The following is an 18,688-nucleotide window of genomic DNA, read 5'->3' as shown; positions in this document are numbered from 1 at the left end:
TATAAGAACTATAGTAACATAAAATAAATAATAAAGTAAAACAGAGAAACATCCTGTATGCTTGCATGGGAGGATTTAATATCACAAAATGTCATTTGTCATAAAAACAGCCACTAAAAAGAAATTTTTTTTGAAATTAGGAAAAAAGATCTGAAAATATAAATATAAATGAATGCCTAAGAGTAGCCAGAAAATATTTTCAAAAAATAAAAACAAGGAAGACTTGATCTTTTATATATCAAGCAATGATATACAATTATTTTAATTATTCTGATATTGACAGTACTATAAATAAAATTGATAATGGCAAAGAATTAAGAATCCATAATAGATCCAGAAATAAAGGATACATATCTCCATACGCCTATCTCAGTCTATCTACCTTTCATAAGTAGGAAAATGATGGATTATTTAATAAGTAAAGCAAATACAATTGATTACACATCTGAAGAGAAATGAAACTAAAATCCTACCTCATATCATTTACATAGAAATATATGACTAGAAGAAAATTTACAAATTTAATTTGACACAAGTTACTATAAACAAAGTTAAAGGATAAGTAATAGAATTGAAAAAAAAATGCATCATGAAGGACAGATAGAAGACTATTATCTATAATATAGAGCTCTTCCAATTTGCCAAGCAGGAGGTGTTCAAGAAAAAAATATTCAGTGACACTGTTAAAGTTGGTAAGGCAGACCTGATGGTAATACCGAGATAGATATAGGAACCACAATGGGATTTTACAGTGGGGAGAGAGATTGGGGAGTGGGAAATTATAGCCAAGTACCTGGGTGGGGATCTGTGGATGGACAGTTACCAAGAGGAAGCATCAAGGGTCAGGGGAGTCTGGCCACATCGACCTAACCAGATCTTTGCTGCAGACAATAAGGGTGATCAAACATCACCAGGGAAACAATAGAGGATGAGAAATCCAGTCAGAAAAATGAATGTAGAGGATTCTGGTTAAACTGACTTAGCAGGGTTCTTGCCAAAACTAGATTTTGCAAAGCACAGATGGGCCTGGAGAAGGTTCAGGAGCCTTTCTAAAGTTTTGGTTAAACACAATCTTTGTGAGAAGTAATCCAATAGAAAAAGGACAAAAAATATGAACAGGCAATTCATAGAAGAGCAAATCTAAATGACCAACATGATTATAAAAAAAACAAGAACACTTCAATACAGTAGTAGTGTGGGAAATGCACATTAAGGTAACAGTAAGGTATGTCTTTACATTGATCAAGTTGTTGTTAGCAATAGGTGTGTAAGATGAAAACACCAATCAAAGACAAGAATATATGAAAAAGGTACTCAAATGTTGAAAATCAAGTTTGTGACAATACTTAAGGAGTATGTTTGTCTTCTTGCTTTCAGCATTATGTTTAGGCAATTCATAGATACTGTTAACATACTGTTTGTTCATTCCCATTACCCCATAACATGTTATTATGTGAAATACCACAATTTGCTTATCCATGCTATTGATGATGAACATTTGGGTAATTTCCATAGTGTTTATACCAGTGTACTCTTTCACTGGCAGGATATTGGAATTCTCGTGGTCCACATCCATTCTAACAAAGGCACTTTTGAAACCAAGTTTCTGGCATTAAAACCCAATGTTCTTTCCTTTTATCTAAATTTTATTTAAAGGTAAGAACTTGGTAACTATTTTCTCTTATAAATTCCATTATTTTTTCTAAGATTTTTATTCTTTGTTCATTAAGTGAGTTTCCTTTTTTATGCTGGAAAATATATCTGTGCTGAATAGAGTTTAGTAGGGTCAGCAGTGTATCGGAGGCCTCATGTAAGTATTCAGCTTCATTGAACCCAGCCTCTTCTATTTTTTCTGCATGGGTGAAAAGAATGGCAGTATGATTCTTCCAAGCATGTCCCAGAAGTTCCTGAAAGAGATAAGAAGTTAAATGGTTATTTTCCTTGGACTATATTTCTCAGAAACAAAAAAAAAGAGTTGTTATGGTCCAAAATAGATAATCAACAATATCCATGTATATCGTGATGTTTGTAAATGTTGATATGTGTAATGGGAAGTGAAGAAGGGGTCAGATAATGTAAGCAAATGGAGAGAGAGAGGTGTGGTCTTTGTAAAAAATAAAGGCTTTAGTTTGCCCAGCCGGAGTGGTTCAGTGGTTGAGCTTCAACCTATGAACCAAGAGGTCACCGGTTTGATTCCCAATCAGGGCACATGTCCAGGTTGCGGGCTCCATCCTAGTAGGCAGCATGCAGGAAGCAGCCAGTTGATGATGTTTATCTCTCTTCAAGTTTCTATCTCTCTCTCCCTCTCTCTCCAAAAATCAAGAAAATATTTAAAAAAAATTAAAAAGGCTTTAGTTCTCTATTTTATTTTACTGTTATAATTTATGTATGCACATCCTCAAAACTGCATATTACCAATGCTGCAGATGATACAGAGCTGTCCCCTCTTACTTGTGGTTTCACCTTCTGCAGTTTCGGTTACCCACAAGCAATCCTGGTCCAAAAAGATCTACACCATTCACTTCACTTCATGTCATCATGTAGACATTGTATCATGTCACATCATCAGAAGAAAAAGAGCAAGTACAGTACTATATAATTAAGAGAGAAAGAGAGACCACATTCACATTAAATTTTATTACACTATATTGTTATAATTATTCTATTTTAATTATTGTTAATTTTTACTGTATCTAATTTACAAATTAAATTTTATCATACATATGTATAGGAAAAAAATAGTATGTATAGGGTTTGGTACCATCTGTGATTTCAAGTATTCACTGGGGGTCTTGGAGCATATCCGCCAGAGGTAAGGGGGACTACTGTATTTATATTTACAACATTCAGCAATCATTTGTATTTGCCTATCTACCTAAATCTATTAGAACAATTGAATTCTTTTCAGACAATGTATTCTGGCCAAGGAAATTGCCATATTTTTGTTGTTATTGTTGTTTAATTGTGTTATTATCATAGCTAAAAACATTTTTAAGGATTTACATGTCATGGAAAAGCTAAGATCAAAATACATTTGGTAATTTGGAACAACTACAAAATGTTGCTGTGATTCTCATCCTCTTCACTTCACATGCCTAGAATCAAACACAATTTATCAGATGACTTCCTCTAATGTGGTTGAAAAACACTGAAGACTGGTGTTCCTTTGTTTAGTAATCTGTGGAAGTTGGTTATGTAATAAATTCTTGTTTGATTAGTGAAAATAAGCAGAAGGAACAGCATGTGGCAAATTGTTCATGCAATATGAAAGGCATCTAGAAATAACCATTTAACTTTTTCGAATATTTTCAGTTATATGAAATCATGACAATATGACAGTAAAATAACATTCATTCCATTCCAGACACTCTCATTACCAAAATATTTCCAAAGCAGCTATAGTTTGTAATAGCCAGAAAAATAGAAAATGCTTGGGAATAAAACCAAGATCTCTAATAATCAGAAGAAAGAGATCACCTAATATTTATGCCAGATATTATTATAAGCACATGAGCTCCTTTGAAGCTCAATGTGTTGCTTTGTGGGAAATACTATAATTATCAAAATTATGATATGGAGAAATTGATGCTTAGAGAATACAAACCCATGGAGAGGTATTAGTACAAACTCTGGTTTTAAAAAAATCTTGAAAAAATCAAAAGACAATTTGGGAAACTTCAATGTATATAACAAATATAGGACTAGTATTTATAATATGAAAAAAAAAAGAATATAGCCAAAGAATAAAAGGAGAGAGGGAGGAAGGGAGAGAGGGAGAGAGGGAGAGAGGGAGAGAGGGAGGGAGGAAGGAAGGAAGGAAGAAAAGAAGGAAAGAAAAGGAAGGAAGGAGAGAGGAGGGAGGAATGAGGACATATAAATTTAATGTGAAAATACAGGAATTTGGGGACAATATTTTAAAATTAGAAACATCTTGAGTCCATGGTTACTCCTAATACAGCCTGGCCTTTATCAGAGCTTTTTATTTACACATCCATCTTTGTAACTTGACTATGAGCTCTTTGAAGACAAGGTCATATCTTTATATATAAATCAAAGCCTCTAACACATTGTGAACTCTTAATTAATATATTTTGAATTAATTTGGAATTTGGACCTGCACCATCATCTTAAATATAAGGTTTAGGGTTTTCTTTAGTCTAAATTTTTGAAGCTTAATCTTTGGTACACATAATTGTACTTTCCAGTAAAACTTCTCTTTTGTTCTGTAGTTCATTATCATGGATTTGCTTAGAGGCCCAAAATTTTTCCTCATATCTGTTCAGAATTTGTCTGTCTTCACCATACAATAATTGTATATTTCTAGTTTAAAAATGCCCTGCTTTCAAGAAAATCTGAATTGAAGTTTCAAGATCAGTACAAGAGAATAATTATTTTAACAGAGATTCTAAACTTTACACAGGGATTTTTCAAAGCGATACTTTAATTGGCATATTCTTATGTGCCTTTAAAAACATAAATTAGCAAAACTTTGATTAGCCCAACTTTTAAAGAACATAGTTCTTGTGTAAATTTAAGTATACATGTAATGCCAACATCACATTTTAGCTAACAATGACATAGCAAAATTAGCAGACCTCTTCAGAGTTTGTCATATATTCAGTATACTATGGCACATTTCTCATGGGAGAGGGGTCAGAGGAAACAAAATAAAAGCTGGTGTTATGAGTTGAATTGTGTCTCATGTGTTGAAATTCTAACCTCCAGTACCTCAGAATGTGACTATTTGGAAGTGGGGTTCTTGCAGATGTACTTAGTTCAGATAAGGCCATAGGATGGGCCTCTAAACCATTGTGATTTGGTGCCCTTCTAAACCAGAGAAATTTGGGCAAAGACATGAATACAGGGATTTCACCATGTGAACATATGGATGGCCATCCATAAGCCAAGGAGAGACTCCTTGGACAGATCTTTTACTCACAGTTCTTAGAAGGAACTAACCCTGCTAACATCTATTTCAGACTTCCAGACTCCAGAACTGAGAGACAAATTTCTGTAGCTTCAGCCACTCCATCAGTGGTACTTAGTTATGGCAGCCCTAGCAAATTAATACAAGTGGTTGAAAAAAATTAATGAAATGCTAAGGATACCAAGTCTAGGTTCTAAGAATAAAAAGGTTCCTGGGTCATTTACAAGAGAATCATTTTCTTCTTTCTTTTTCTTTTGTTTTCTTCTTTCTTTCTTTCTTCCTTTCTTTCTTTCTTTCTTTCTTTCTTTCTTTCTTTCTTTCTTTCTTTCTTTCTTTCTTTCTTTCTTTTTTTGTTAAGCCTCACCTGAGGATATTTTTCCATTGACTTTTAGAGAGAGTTGGAAGGGAGCGGAAGAAACACAGAGAAACATCGATGTGAACTGGCATGCTTCCTGATCAGGGTCAGGAATTGAACCTGCAACCAACATACATGTCCTTGATGGGAGACTAGAATCAAACCCAGACCCTTCAGTCCACAGGCTGACATTCTATCCACTGAGACAAACTGGCTAGGGTGAGAACCACTTTTAATGCTTGCTAAAAATATATCAGAATCTTTAGGGATGAAACCTGGAAATCTGAACTTTTAAAAGCACTCTAGGAGATTTATTCATTCTGCAAATATTTATTGAGGGTCTGCTTTGTTCCAGAAGACACTATAGAACAAGACAGATACATTTCCTGCTTCTAAGTAGCGGAGATTCTTGTGTATTAACTAAACTTAGAACTGAGGAAGTGGGACAGACAGGAAAAACAATACTTACAATTTAGTATAATTGCAATTGTTGTGATAGAAAATATATTGGTGTTAGAAGGGCAGACATTTAGCCCAGTTTGCGGGGGTGGATGGAAACTGGGGTAAAGGAAGGAGTCAGAAAAGTTTCTGGCATGTGATGATGCCTTGAGCACAGGAATTAATGAGGGAGTTATCAGGTAGTGAAGACATACCAAGTAAAGAGAGGGACTGAGCAGTATTGGGATTTTTTCTATACAACTATTGATCTTTCATCACTCTTGTCTGGAAGTTCCTCAAATTTAGAGCTAGATCTTATATTCATCCAATATGTTCTAAATGTGTTTATATGGCTTGTCATAATATTGAAATGTGAAATACAAGTTAATAAATAGCTCCTGCCCTTAACCCCTTGATGCTACCCCCAGACCCCACCCTCTCAGTATTGGTTGATGCATGGGCCATATTTGTCATTAAGTATTTTAAAAACATCACTATGTTAACATTTGTGGGGTCTGGCCGGTGTGGTTTACTTGTTTGGGCATCGTCCAGTGCACCAAAAGGTTGCTGGTTTGATTCCAGGTCAGAGCATATGCCCAGGTTGAGGCCTCGATCCCCAGTACAGGACTTGCAGGAAGCAGCTGACAGTAATACATTTCCTTTATGTCACCAACACATACTTTAAAGCATACTATGATTCAAGGAAAATGAGTTAAAGCACCTAAAGAAAATAGATTTGTGAGTTCAATATCACGAGTCCATGTGTTTAGCTATTGGGAAGTTTTTACATGTAGATAATTATTTATGAAAAGATATTCATGTCCTGAACTGTGAGAGAAATTGTACTTTTGAATAACTGCCAAAAATAGAAGAGAATGGTTGATTTAGCTTATAATCTTTAGATTGATTTTTGGCCAGAAAATAGTTGAATATTTGAAAATAGTGTTGCTTGGTGTATAGTCATCATGTTAGTGGCCAAAAGTGCTCTCTATGGACCCAGAGAAAGAATAATCACAGTTGATTGATACCTTACTTGAAAATCCAAGAGTAAGATAAGTTAATGTAAGTTATCTGGTGTTAATAATTTAAATAGAGTACTAATCTAGATGGAAAATTTCAATCAATTATGAATTTATTGATTTCAGAGTGCTTAACGGGTAGGAGAGTCCTTTTGGGACAACTAGTTAGGATATAGACTTTGTTTTCCAGGAATTATATTCATTTCCCAGGACCTCACCAGCCCTGCCCCATTTGTTTGTGGTTGATGAAATCATAGCATCTGGACTTTTTAGGGGGAAACTTTAAAAAAAGCCAACTATTACATCAACTGAGAAAAAAAATTATCATGAAAAAGGAGGACAATAAGGACCATTCCTTATATTTTATGCTATTCCCTTACTCTCATCCCACTTAAAGCACTACATTTTCCTTCTCAAAGAGCCAAAGCTGAATGATAAGACCTCGTTAGATCAGATTCAGAGAATTTTCAACTTTAGAAATCATCTGTCCAAGTTGCCTTATTCACAGATGATGATATTGAGGCTGTGTTGTTAATGGCTTGGCCAAAGCAACATAGCTGATTGTTGGCAGGTTTGGGCTGTAACAGAGGTCCCTGGACTGCCAGGCCCACGTCCTTCCCATGAAATTGGGGCTTCTCAGTTTTTCCTTAATAAGCCAGTCAATTTTCTTCCCATGTTTTCTTTTTTTTCTAAATTAATAAGGAAGTTCTTATAGTTATAAATCAGGGCCATGTAAATTTGATTTCACTCTTACTTTCTTTTGTAGCCTAGCAAGATAATCCCTAAGAAGGCTACAAAAAATGTCCTAATTTTAGAACAAGACAAATTCCAACAATACGATCATAATGACCACAGCTAATATTTATTGTATACTTGCCATTTGCTATTGTGTGAATATGACATTATCCCAAAAGTACTGCAGTAAAGTAGACACTATTATCTTTCCCAATTTATCAATAAAGAGATGGAAGGTTAGAGAAGTTACTTGCCCAAGGTCACAAAGCAAGTAAATAACTAAGTAGGGACTTGAGCACAGGCATATCTTACTTTAGAATCCATGTTCTTAACCTCTAAAATGTGTTGCTCATATCTACTAGTTCATTTGAATGGTACCCATCACAATCTGAGTAGTGATGATAACAATAAAAACAATAACAGTAATACTAATTTTCATTGAACCTACTGTATAGTTCAGGCACAATGCCAAGCACATTACATTTATTAAATATAAGCCTCAGAACTCTTTAACATAAGTAAAATTATCTCCATTTTATAAATGAGAAACTGAAGCCAAGAAAGTCTTAGTAACATTTATAGCCACATACTCAGAATTATAACAAGGCTTATTTTCCAACTAAATTTCATCAAAAACCTATGCTGATGATCTTTGCTTAGTATTTTTCAGGTCCTGCATTGGCCTTTTTCAGCCTTTTGTATACATATCCACCTATAATGTTAACAGTCACATTGTTCATTCTAAATAAAAATAAATGTTTAAAGCCTGATTATACACAATAATAATACGTGATACCATGACAGTGGCATGAATATGGTTGTAGTCAATTCATGGATTCAATTCTTAGTGTTTGCTGCATGCTAGCACTTTCCTTAAGGTGACTTTACTACATCTGCTCTGATCCATCGTGTGTGTGTGTGTGTGTGTGTGTGTGTGTGTGTGTGTGTGTTTAATATTCAAATGATATTCAGATAATATTAAAAAGAATCATTTTCTTTATTTCCCAATTTTTGGTAGATGACTCACTGGCATTGCTATCATTTTACTGTAAATTAAGAAAGGCCTAACATAAATAAAGAAGAAAGGATTATGAAGGGAAATGTTTCAGTTGTCACAGCTGGCAGCCTATAATGCACCTGCAAAATATTGGAGCACAAATGGAGAGAGACATGTAAAGAGACAACAGGGAGTTACAGGAAAAAAAAAGGGCACCTCTCTGGCATTGGCCTTAAGACACCTTCCAGGGCAGGCAGCAGTACCCCCAGAAAAAGGGGAAAGAAAAAGGCTGATGGCAGATGTTCTGTTCCCCATTTTTTCATCAGCTTGAAAAAAAAAAATCTAGGGTGTGTCTGCAACAAGAGGACCTTAACAACTCCTTGTGCCTTCCTAACAGCTGCTGGTCCTGTTGAATATTCAGACATTCTGCAGCTGCTCCCAATCTGTGAGCACATCCAGATGGCTGCCACCAGTATCCGAGGCACCTTCAGGAAGAAGGTCATAAACAATCAGCCTGTGCTTGGGCGACCTTCAACGGAAGATCACGGTGGAAGCCCAAAACAGGGCTGCAATGCCTCCCAGGGGTCGTGGGCCCCTCAGGATTACCAAGTCTTTTTTTTAAGAATTTTTGTGAGTTTATTTAAGCCAAACTGTCGACATATGCCAGGAAGCAGAACCTCAACGAATTGAGATAATGCTCCAGAGAATGGTGGGTTGCATCTATATTTATACATTGCAATCAAAGGAAGAGACGTAGGTGGGTTACGTGAAATCCATTGGTGATAGATTAGAGAGGCCGGAGAAAGCAAAGCGGGGAAACCCCTGGGATTGGATACCAAGTCTTGACTGCAGAGTTTTCCTGGGAGAGAAAATGTATCTTCTTGAAAAAATTATTATGGATCTGAGTTTGGCCCTAGCCCATCTTCAACTCCTAATTGGACACTAACTTAAGGAAGGCAGCCATAAGAGAAGGCCGTATGCCAGATACCACTTAAAAAGATCAGAGACAAGTATGAATCAAATTTACTTCTATAAAAAAATTAGGGGATTGTAATATTCTTCTATATCTCCAAACTGGAAAATAAATCTATTTTCAAAATGTATGTCTTTTAAGTACCTTTTGTGGCTCAGTATAAGACTAGCTTAGAGAAAAATTTGAAGACATATGGAGTCAGGTTAGTTTTGAGAAATATTTGTTTATGCATTTACTGAATTTATTGAATTACATCCATCTATAGCTCAATCTAAATGCTTATTTAATAGCTGCTTTAAATGAACTTTAAAAATTGTTTCAAGCCCGGCTGGTACAGTTCAGTGGTTGGGTGTTGACCTATGAACCAGGAGGTCACAGTTCGATTCGGGTCAGGGCACATGCCCTAGTTGTGGGCTTGATCCCCAGCAGGGAATGTGCAGGAGGCAGCCGATCAATAATTCTCTCTCATCATTTATGTTTCTATCTCTCCCTCTTCCTTTCTCTAAAATCAATAAAAACACATTTTTAAAAAACTCTTTCAAAATTACACTGATGGAAAAACACAGGTCCCTCCCACTCTTGATTTCTCACCAGAAACTATGCTTTAAATGTAGGTTTTATTAGTTTGGGAGAGGTAGATTGGCTTTCTTAGATTCCACATTGTTTCTTAATTGCAATCGTCTTCTCTTTTTATTTGCTTTTGTACAGCACGTCCTTGATTTTTCAGGAGTCGGATGATGAGGATTATTTTTTATTCTCTTGTCACCCTAATTTTTTCCGCCAGTTTCTTGTGATTACACATATGGATTTTTTTAGAAACATGCACAGTTACTAAAAAGTAAAATGTGTGTCTGTGATTTAAAACAATCTTATGCCTTTACTAGTTACCGGGGAAAAGTCTTCCTTTAAAATAAATTATACTCTCTAAGTGTCACAGATCCTATATCAGCATGATCAGAGATGGACCAAAAGAAGAGCAGCATTTATACAAATTTTTCTTGAATAAAAAATGTCTAGCCCTAACCGGTTTGGCTCAGTGGATAGAGTGTCGGCCTGCGGACTGAAGGGTCCCAGGTTCAATTCCGGTCAAGGGCATGTACCTTGGTTGCTAGCACATCCCCAGTAGGGGTCGTGCAGGAGGCAGCTGATCGATGGCTCTCTCTCATCGATGTCTCTAGCTCTCTATCCCTCTCTCTTCCTCTCTGTAAAAAATCAATAAAATATATTAAAAAAAAATGTCTGCTCTCTATTCTCTGTGTACTTCACCTGTGGAGCTTCCAGTAGAGATGAGCTTTCTGAGCTCAGTGACTTCACAAAGCTACTGAGTAATTCTAGTCAAGTCCAGCAGTTAAATTTGGGTGGTCTCAGATCAGAGAATCAATAAATTGAAGAGAATGGAGCAATTCAATGAGCAGTTTCCAGGAATTGTTGATTGTACCTGGGTCTTGCACATATCTATAATAATAAAAGTGTAATATGCTAATTAGACTGGACCACCTTTTGGACAACATTCTGGACAAAGCCGTAGCTGCGAGGGCCAAGCCCCTTGCATGAATTTTGTGCATCGGGCCTCTAGTATATATATATAGTGTATGCAGGTATTACTTCCTCCATCTCCTAGCTGTGGCCATACCCAGATACTCTCCCCTCACCCCAGCTCCTCTCCTAGCCTGGCTGAATAAGCCTCCACCTTAGTGACTTATAATAAATGAACAAACAAGGACCACAAATGTGGCACATGTCATTCATGTTCACCCTGAGGTCCCCTTGGTCTTCCCAAGGCTGGAATGGAGCAGTTTCTGACTGACCCTACAGATTATGAGGCAAGCAAAGTATCTAAAATTCCTGATTTCTGTCCCATAACTAGAGTATAGATCTCTCCTGAATGTTTACCATGATGTAAGTCTCAGTGGAGTCTTCTTTCCCCCTAGTCATACATTACACTACTTTGGCACTTAATGCATTGCCTTATACTTGTTTATCTATTTGTTTCTTTCAGACTCTAAGCTTTTTTGATGGAAAGGCTCATATATTATTCACCAATCATTATGCTTTGTGCAGTTATTAATAGTGTTCAATGAATGAGTGAATGAATACCAATTTGTTGGTGAACTCTAACTGCTAGTCTCCTTGATGTTACATGGATGCAACTTAGTATTTTAGTTCAGTAGTTCTGAAACTTGACTGTTTTTAAGAAATATATGGAGAGAACCAAGATGGCGGCATAAGTAAATGGCTGTACTTGCTGCCTCCCACAACCACATCAAAATTACAACTAAAATACAGAACAACTATCATCCAGAACCATGGGAAAGCTGGCTGAGTGGAAGTATTACAACTAGAGAGGTAAAGAAGAAAACACACCGAGACTGGTAGGAGTTGCGGAGGTGCGGAATGGGCTGGTCCAGCACCCAGGTGGGAGGGAGGGAGATCGCCTCTTTGGAGGCTGCCTGGAGGAGCAAGGAGTCCCAGCCCCACACCAGACCCCCAGCCCAGAGTCCCAGAGATGGGAAAGAAGTCCCTACAGGCCATAAGAACTACGGACTGTAAAAATCAGTGGATTGGGGCTGAGTGACACATAGGCTGCTGGAGACCCAGCTGCTCCTATTAAAAGGCTAGCACCATGAACTGAATTTACAAGCTCCCACTTGCTCTGAGCTCCAGTGCCCGGCGAGGCTCTGGGGGACCCAGACACATATAGAGAGAAACTGGACTGTCTGGCATCGGGGCAGGAACACGGGGGCGGCTTATGGAGGTGCTTGGAGTGGTCATTATTCCTGTGCTGGGACCTCCCTGTGCAGGGCTGACTGGCAGCCATTTCTCTTTGCTCTGCCCTGGTGAATCCTTGAGAGCCCTGCCAATTTACAATCCCACCAAAGCTGTGTGCAGCAGCTTTTGCATATGAATGGTCTGTCCTTTCTTGGGCTAAAAGCCTGTCAAACAAGCTGCAGCTGGGTCAGGGAGCTCCAAACCTATCAATAAAAGGCCCCAAAACTGGCACCAGCACCAGCACCAGCCTGCCTTGCTTCACAGCTGGGCCTCGTCTGGGCACTTCCAAACTCGATACAAAGAGGAGGAATCTGCAGATCTCTCTGTAGCTCCTGCTGGATGGCCCCAGGCAGTGGCTGACCTTGAACCTCCCTGGAGACCCAAGAGCCAGTTTACCAGTGGTCAGTGTGAGACCATACCAGATTACAATTCTTCACATCCATAAGCAACACACTCAAGGGGCAGACTCAGTGAGTACCAAAGCCCCGCTGAAGCAAGTCTTGGTTATATGAAATGTTGAAAGGTATTCTTAAAGAAGAGGAAGAAGAAAAAAGTAAAGATAAAAATTATGAACAACAAATACATATCTATCAACAAGTGAACCTAAAAATCAAGTGAATTAAAAATCTGAGGAACAGAATAATCTGGTGAATATAATAGAATCAGGGGCATAGAAAGGGAGTGGACTGATAATTCTCAGGGGGAAAGGGGCATGGGGGGTTCAGGAAGAGACTGGACAAAAATCATACACCTATGGATGAGGACAGTGGGGAGGAGGTAAGGGCAGAAGGTGGGGTGGGAACCAGGTGGAGGGGAGCTATGGGGGGAAAAAGGAGAAACAATTGTAATAATCTGAATAAAGATTTATTAAAAAAAAAAAAAGAATCTTCTAGAAACCTCCAAGGAATTTAGTGAGACTTTCAAGGATCTTAGTGAGAACGTAAAAAAAAAAAAAAAAAGGAAAAGGACCATTCAGAAATTAAGCATACACTGACTGAAATAAAGAGTAATATACAGGGATTCAACAGTAGACTAGAGGATCCTAAGAATCAAATCAATGATTTAAAATACGAGGAAGCAAAAAACACCCAACCAGAAAAGCAAAAAGCAAAAAGAATCCAAAAATATGAAGATAATGTAAGGAGCCTCTGGGACAACTTCAAGAGTACCAACATCCGAATTATGGGGGTGCCAAAAGTAGAGAGAAAGCAAGATACTGAAAACCTATTTGAAGGAATAATGACAGAAAAATTCCCCTACCTGGTAAAAGCAATAGACTTACAAGTCCAGGAAGTACAGAGAACCCCAAACAAGAGGAATCCAAAGAGGACCACACCAAGACACATAATAATTAAAATGCAAGGGCAAAAGACAAAAAGAGAATCTTAAAAGCAGCAAGAGAAAAACAGTTACCTACAAGGGAGTGCCCATATAACTGTCAGCTGATTTCTCAACAGAAACTATGCAGGCCAGAAGGGAGTGGCAAGAAATATTCAAAGTGATAAATAGCAAGAACCTACAGCCAAGAATACTCTACCCAGCAAAGCTATCATTTAGAATTGAAAGTCAGATAAAGAGCTTCACAGACAAGAAAAAGCTAAAGGAGTTCAGCACCACCAAACCAGTATTATATGAAATGCTGAAGTGTATTCTTTAAGAAGAGGAAGAAGAAGAAAAAGGTAAAGATAAAAATTATGAACAACAAAGTGACAACAAATACATATCTATCAACAAGTGATCTAAAAATCAAAATGAATAAAAAATCTGATGAACAGAATAGATTGGTGAATGGAATAGAATCAGGGGCATGGAAATGGAACAGACTGACTATTCTCAGAGGGAAGGGAGTGGGGGGGTGCAGGAAGAGATTAGACAAAGATCTTATATGCATGTATGCATCACCTATGGACACAGACAATAGGGTGGCGAGGGCCTGGGGTGGGGTGGGAACTGGGTGGAGGGGAGCTATGGGAGGAAAAAAGAGGGACATCTGTAATAATCTCAACAATAAAAATTTTAAAAAAGCAATATATGGAAAGTTTATGCAAGTGCAGTTATGTAAGCTCCACTTTTGAGATTCTGTTTCAAAGGGGCTTGGATGAATCTGCACTTTCAACAAGGAACCCCGTTGATTCTGATGGAGAGAATCTGGGGGCCACATTTACAAGCTTATTCAGGTGTACAGTTCTTAGGGGTCTGAGGCTTAGTTAGCCTCTAAAGTTTAATATCTCTCTTTTATTTTCAATAACCCATTTGTAAAATAACTGACTAAATTCCAGTTCTTGTTTTAAATGACTTGTTTTAAATTTGCTTTACACTACTCTTTTAATCATTTTTTTTTCAAATTGTAAGAGAAAGTTTATTTAGAAAATCACAGATATAGAAAATGTGAGCCAGCTGGGCTGTGTGGGCTCCGGGCACAAGTTACAGAGGCAAAAGAAGGGCCCTTGGAGCTTATGGAAAAGAAAGGCAAAGACAACGCGCCTCAGGGAAGGAGAGGGATAAAGGTATGGGGCATGCTACAGAGAGAGAAAGATGAGAGAGAGAGAGAGAGAGAGAGAGAGAGAGAGAGAGAGAGAGAGAGAGAGGAGAGCTGCCTCTTTTAATGTGTTTTTATAGTGTGTTTTTTTCCTATTAGGATAATGACCTCCAAACAGAAATAATGGCATTAGTATAATTGCCTCCATGTATTACCTGGATCATCTGGACCGAGGGAGATGCCTCCTGTCCGCAGAGAGGCACATCTGCTCTCTGGACCAGCAGTGCAAGATGGAGACCCTCTTGCCCAAAGTGATGTTCCAGGGCCTCTTTGATGTCCTGTTTCACATGCTTCTTGCTCAGTTTGCTGTGCGGATAACCTGGAGTGTCCAGCACCCGGACCTGCAGGGTTATCTCTTGCCCCCCTCGACGCATGAAGCCATGGAGGTGACAACTGCGGCCCAGACTACACTCTTTGGTCACAGAACATGGAGCAAAGCTGCTGTGGAAGTCCGTGCTTCCTAGAAGGATGTTGCCAGCAGAACTTTTTCCACTCTGAGTCATGCCAAAGAGGGCCAAGTTGATGATCATCTTGTTGGAGTCCATCATGGCTGTGAGTAACCAAAAGCTTAGCATAAGCAGGTAGGCTTCTATGTTCACCCATGTAAAGCTTCTTACCTGGCCTGGAGCACTCCAGGCATTACCTTTAATTTGCTTTTCCCTCATTCATAGTGACTAAAGGGTGCAGGAGTGATTCACTAAAGTGGACACACCCCAGTGAGGAGGGAAGATTGAAATAATATTAGTAGTTTGCAATAGGAGAGGAGAGAGAAGTCAAATATAGATAAGGAAGGGAAGAGGAAGCAAGGATTACAGGACAATGAGAAAAAAAACACACACACACACACACCAAATGACATAATAATGTAAACCATATTAACTCATCAATGTGGTAAGTGAGTTGGTTTAGGAATGGGTACTGAAGTTCCTAAGTTCAAGCCAGCAGCAGTATTTGAAAATTATTCACTCTTGGAGAAGTAGAAACACAACAGTAGAAGAAACCCCATTTCTTGCATTTTAAAAAATGCCCCCCACCATCCCACTGCTTGAATACACAAGTGGAATCTGCAAGAAATCATCTTTCCTAACTTCCTGACTGCTTCTCTCCTAGGAAACATGAGTAATGTTAAAGAAAACTTCTGTTTCTGTTTACTTTTTTTGCAACCAGGTGACATCCTGATGAAAATGAGAACGACTTACAATTTCTGTTAGGATATAATTAATAAATCATTTCCATGGCTCACCAGGGTAAAGTATTGACTCCTCAATAAAAATGTAAAGTCCAGCCTTGCCAGTGTGGCTTGGTGGTTGAGCGCTGACCTATGAACCAGGAGGTCACGGTTCAATTCCAGGTCAGGGCACACGCCCGGGCTGGGGGCTCGATCCCCAATAAAGGGCATGCAGGAGGCAGCTGAGCAATGATTCTTTCTCATCATTGATGTTTCTATCTCTCCCTTCTTCTCTGAAATAAATAAAAATATATTAAAAATAGGAAGAAAGTAAAGTCCAACAGATTGTGCAGTTCAGTTAGGAGGAAGGAGAACCTTGGGAGACTCTATTCCATTTAAAACTCCCCTAATTGTAGTTTATCTTTTAGGCAGAACAGAAGTCCCTGATAGCATTACAGGGTCATCTTTCATTTTCATTAGATCAATGAAGCAGTGCTAATGGCCAAGTACCAAAAGTGCTCAACTACCGATTCAGAAATAGACATTTTAAATTGCATATTTATTATTTTTCTTATAACTTTTACTTTTATTATACAGTTTCTGTATTATATATATATAAAGTACCTCTGGCCTTTCTTGTCCTCTAATACCCCTCACCCCAATCTACCCAGACCCTAACGTTAACACCTTGAAGGAACCTCACACCTCCATACAAAAACACTCATTTTTGGGGTCCCTCAAAGTGACCCCAGCTCACCCAGATCATTCAGCTGTGTTTGTTGGCTGGAATTTAATCACTCAGATTATTTTTTTAATCCTGAATTAGATGTGTGATTTAAAAAATAATATTTATGAAATCCCAATCCATTTGCTGTATGTCACGTACCTTTTCCAATGTTAAAAATGCTTTTTCCACAAAGACTTCCCTTGAGCTGGTACAGGTGTTCTTTGGTATGAACTTTAGACTTTTAACATTATTATTGTACCACTCTGGGACGGATACTGCATGCAATTTATTTAGTTAATCTGTTACTAGGATCCTCTCTATAAATGATTAATTATCTTTAATCAGCACTGAGTTTTTCATGTCACCTGACAGACCTGTAATTTCAATAGGTACTTTCTGAAACTTCTATAGCTAGGATTAAATTCTTTGTTTTAAGACTTTGTTAATATGAACAATTTTTCTATAGCCTAAAGTAATGCAATGTCTAGTTTCTGTTTAACACAAACTAGACATTAAAAACAGAATGTCTAGACAGAAACTAGACATTCAAAAGGAACAGTTATATGTTTCTCATTGTAATTAATGAATACCATTACTTTATGAACATTTCAATAAATTGATATGTAATACATGTGAAATAAATAGATACTGACTTCACAACAGTATTAAGTTCATAAATTCGAAAATTCTTTAAGGAAACTCTCTTGGCTAGTTCCATATAATTGAAATTTATTCTTTTATTCTAATTGATACAGTCACTAGCATGATTATATTAGCACATGCTGTTTTCATATCAATTAATGATAGTCAGTGAGTATAATTTACTATAACTTGAAGCCAGATAAATTTTTATTAAAATGGGGGTTTTATTTCATTACTGAAAGCTTACATTTGATTTTCCCACTTCTTAGTATATAACCCATACTTTCCCAAGATACTTTCGTGTATAAGAGGTAAAACCTTCATGTGGTTATATTCTGGTTCAGCTTCTCCTGTACTCCTCAAACAGTCTGTGAAATATGTATTTCTGCATGGAGGAATCATGGAGGCATCTGGAACGCCTTATGATTTCATGGGCAGAAAGTTAAAGTCTTCTTCCTGTGTGAATAAGACAAGGAAAACACGAACTGGATTCATTCATCTGACAAGCACATTTGGCTTTTCTTGAATGAAGTAGGAAGAACCTCCCCCAGGTGGCAGTAGCAGCCTGTTTCCTAAGAAGTAATTTTGAACTAGAATTTATTTTCATTTTCTTCCTGAAGCCATAAACTGACATTCTTCAACTAGGCGATCTACAGCAACATATAGCACTTGTGTGGAAGGTCTTTTGAATAAAGGCAAGACTGAACCTTCTTTCTCATTTTCCTTATAAAAAGTGGCACTCGTACAAGGTTCTTAGTTTTTAAACTTTCTTCCACTTTGAAAACATAGTTTAAATCATTTATTGAATGCAACATTTGACTGTTTAAAAAAAGTTTCAGAGTTTCTATATATTGTTAAAAATCCAAATAATTTTCAAGACATTTAATGGAGATTTCATACCTGAGTCCACTTAGAGGTCATAGAGGAGAGTAATGTGTTAATATTAGATGATATTAAATGATTGACATTAATTATTTTTGAATTAGGGTGAAAAAACAACTTGAAAAATCACCTCATTCTTTTCAGTCTCTTGGCTAAATATAATGTAGCAGGGATAAAACTGTATAACTTTAACAGCTGGCTCCAGGATTCTCTGAGAAAGGGAACCAACCACCTCTGTTTGAGGATAGTTTGATTAACTATTTAAGTCATGGGGATCTTGAGAACATGAACCAACTTTATATAAAGTGATAGCTAAACTGTTGGGGATGAGGGAAGGGCCAAGAAAAGAGTAGGAAAGATCATATGGGTATATAGAGGTGGGAGGGAGGGAGAAAAGGAGGAAAAAAGAGGGAGAGAAGGAGGGAAGGAGAAAGAGAGAGGAGCCAGAGGTGGAGGAAAAGGGTGAGGAGGAAAAGGGTGAGGGGAGGGGGGAGGAATAGGAGGAAGAAAAGGAAGA

At 37.6% G+C, this 18,688-nt stretch overlaps 1 protein-coding gene across 2 annotated transcripts; it reads right to left on the bottom strand.

Annotated features, from left to right (window-relative positions):
• Positions 1-233: 233 nt before the first annotated feature.
• On the bottom strand, positions 234-16,869 carry GIMD1 (GIMAP family P-loop NTPase domain containing 1; the record flags this gene model as incomplete). 2 transcript variants are annotated; one of them, XM_080650761.1, is made up of 3 exons in its annotated part: positions 234-1,907; positions 14,908-15,302; positions 16,807-16,869. In XM_080650761.1, 2 exons carry the CDS (start codon positions 15,298-15,300, stop codon positions 1,647-1,649), a joined length of 654 nt encoding a protein of 217 aa, XP_080506887.1. The 2 variants fall into 2 exon arrangements, with proteins under 2 accessions (XP_080506887.1, XP_080506886.1); XM_080650760.1 differs by lacking the exon at positions 16,807-16,869 and having other exon boundaries at positions 1,647-1,907; positions 14,908-15,327.
• Positions 16,870-18,688: the final 1,819 nt, after the last annotated feature.

The sequence above is a fragment of the Plecotus auritus genome, assembly GCF_963455305.1.
Source record: "Plecotus auritus genome assembly, chromosome: 1".
Classification (NCBI taxonomy): Eukaryota; Metazoa; Chordata; class Mammalia; order Chiroptera; family Vespertilionidae; genus Plecotus; species Plecotus auritus.
Note: the sequence above shows the minus strand (reverse complement) of the source record. Positions and strands in the feature narration are given on the sequence as shown.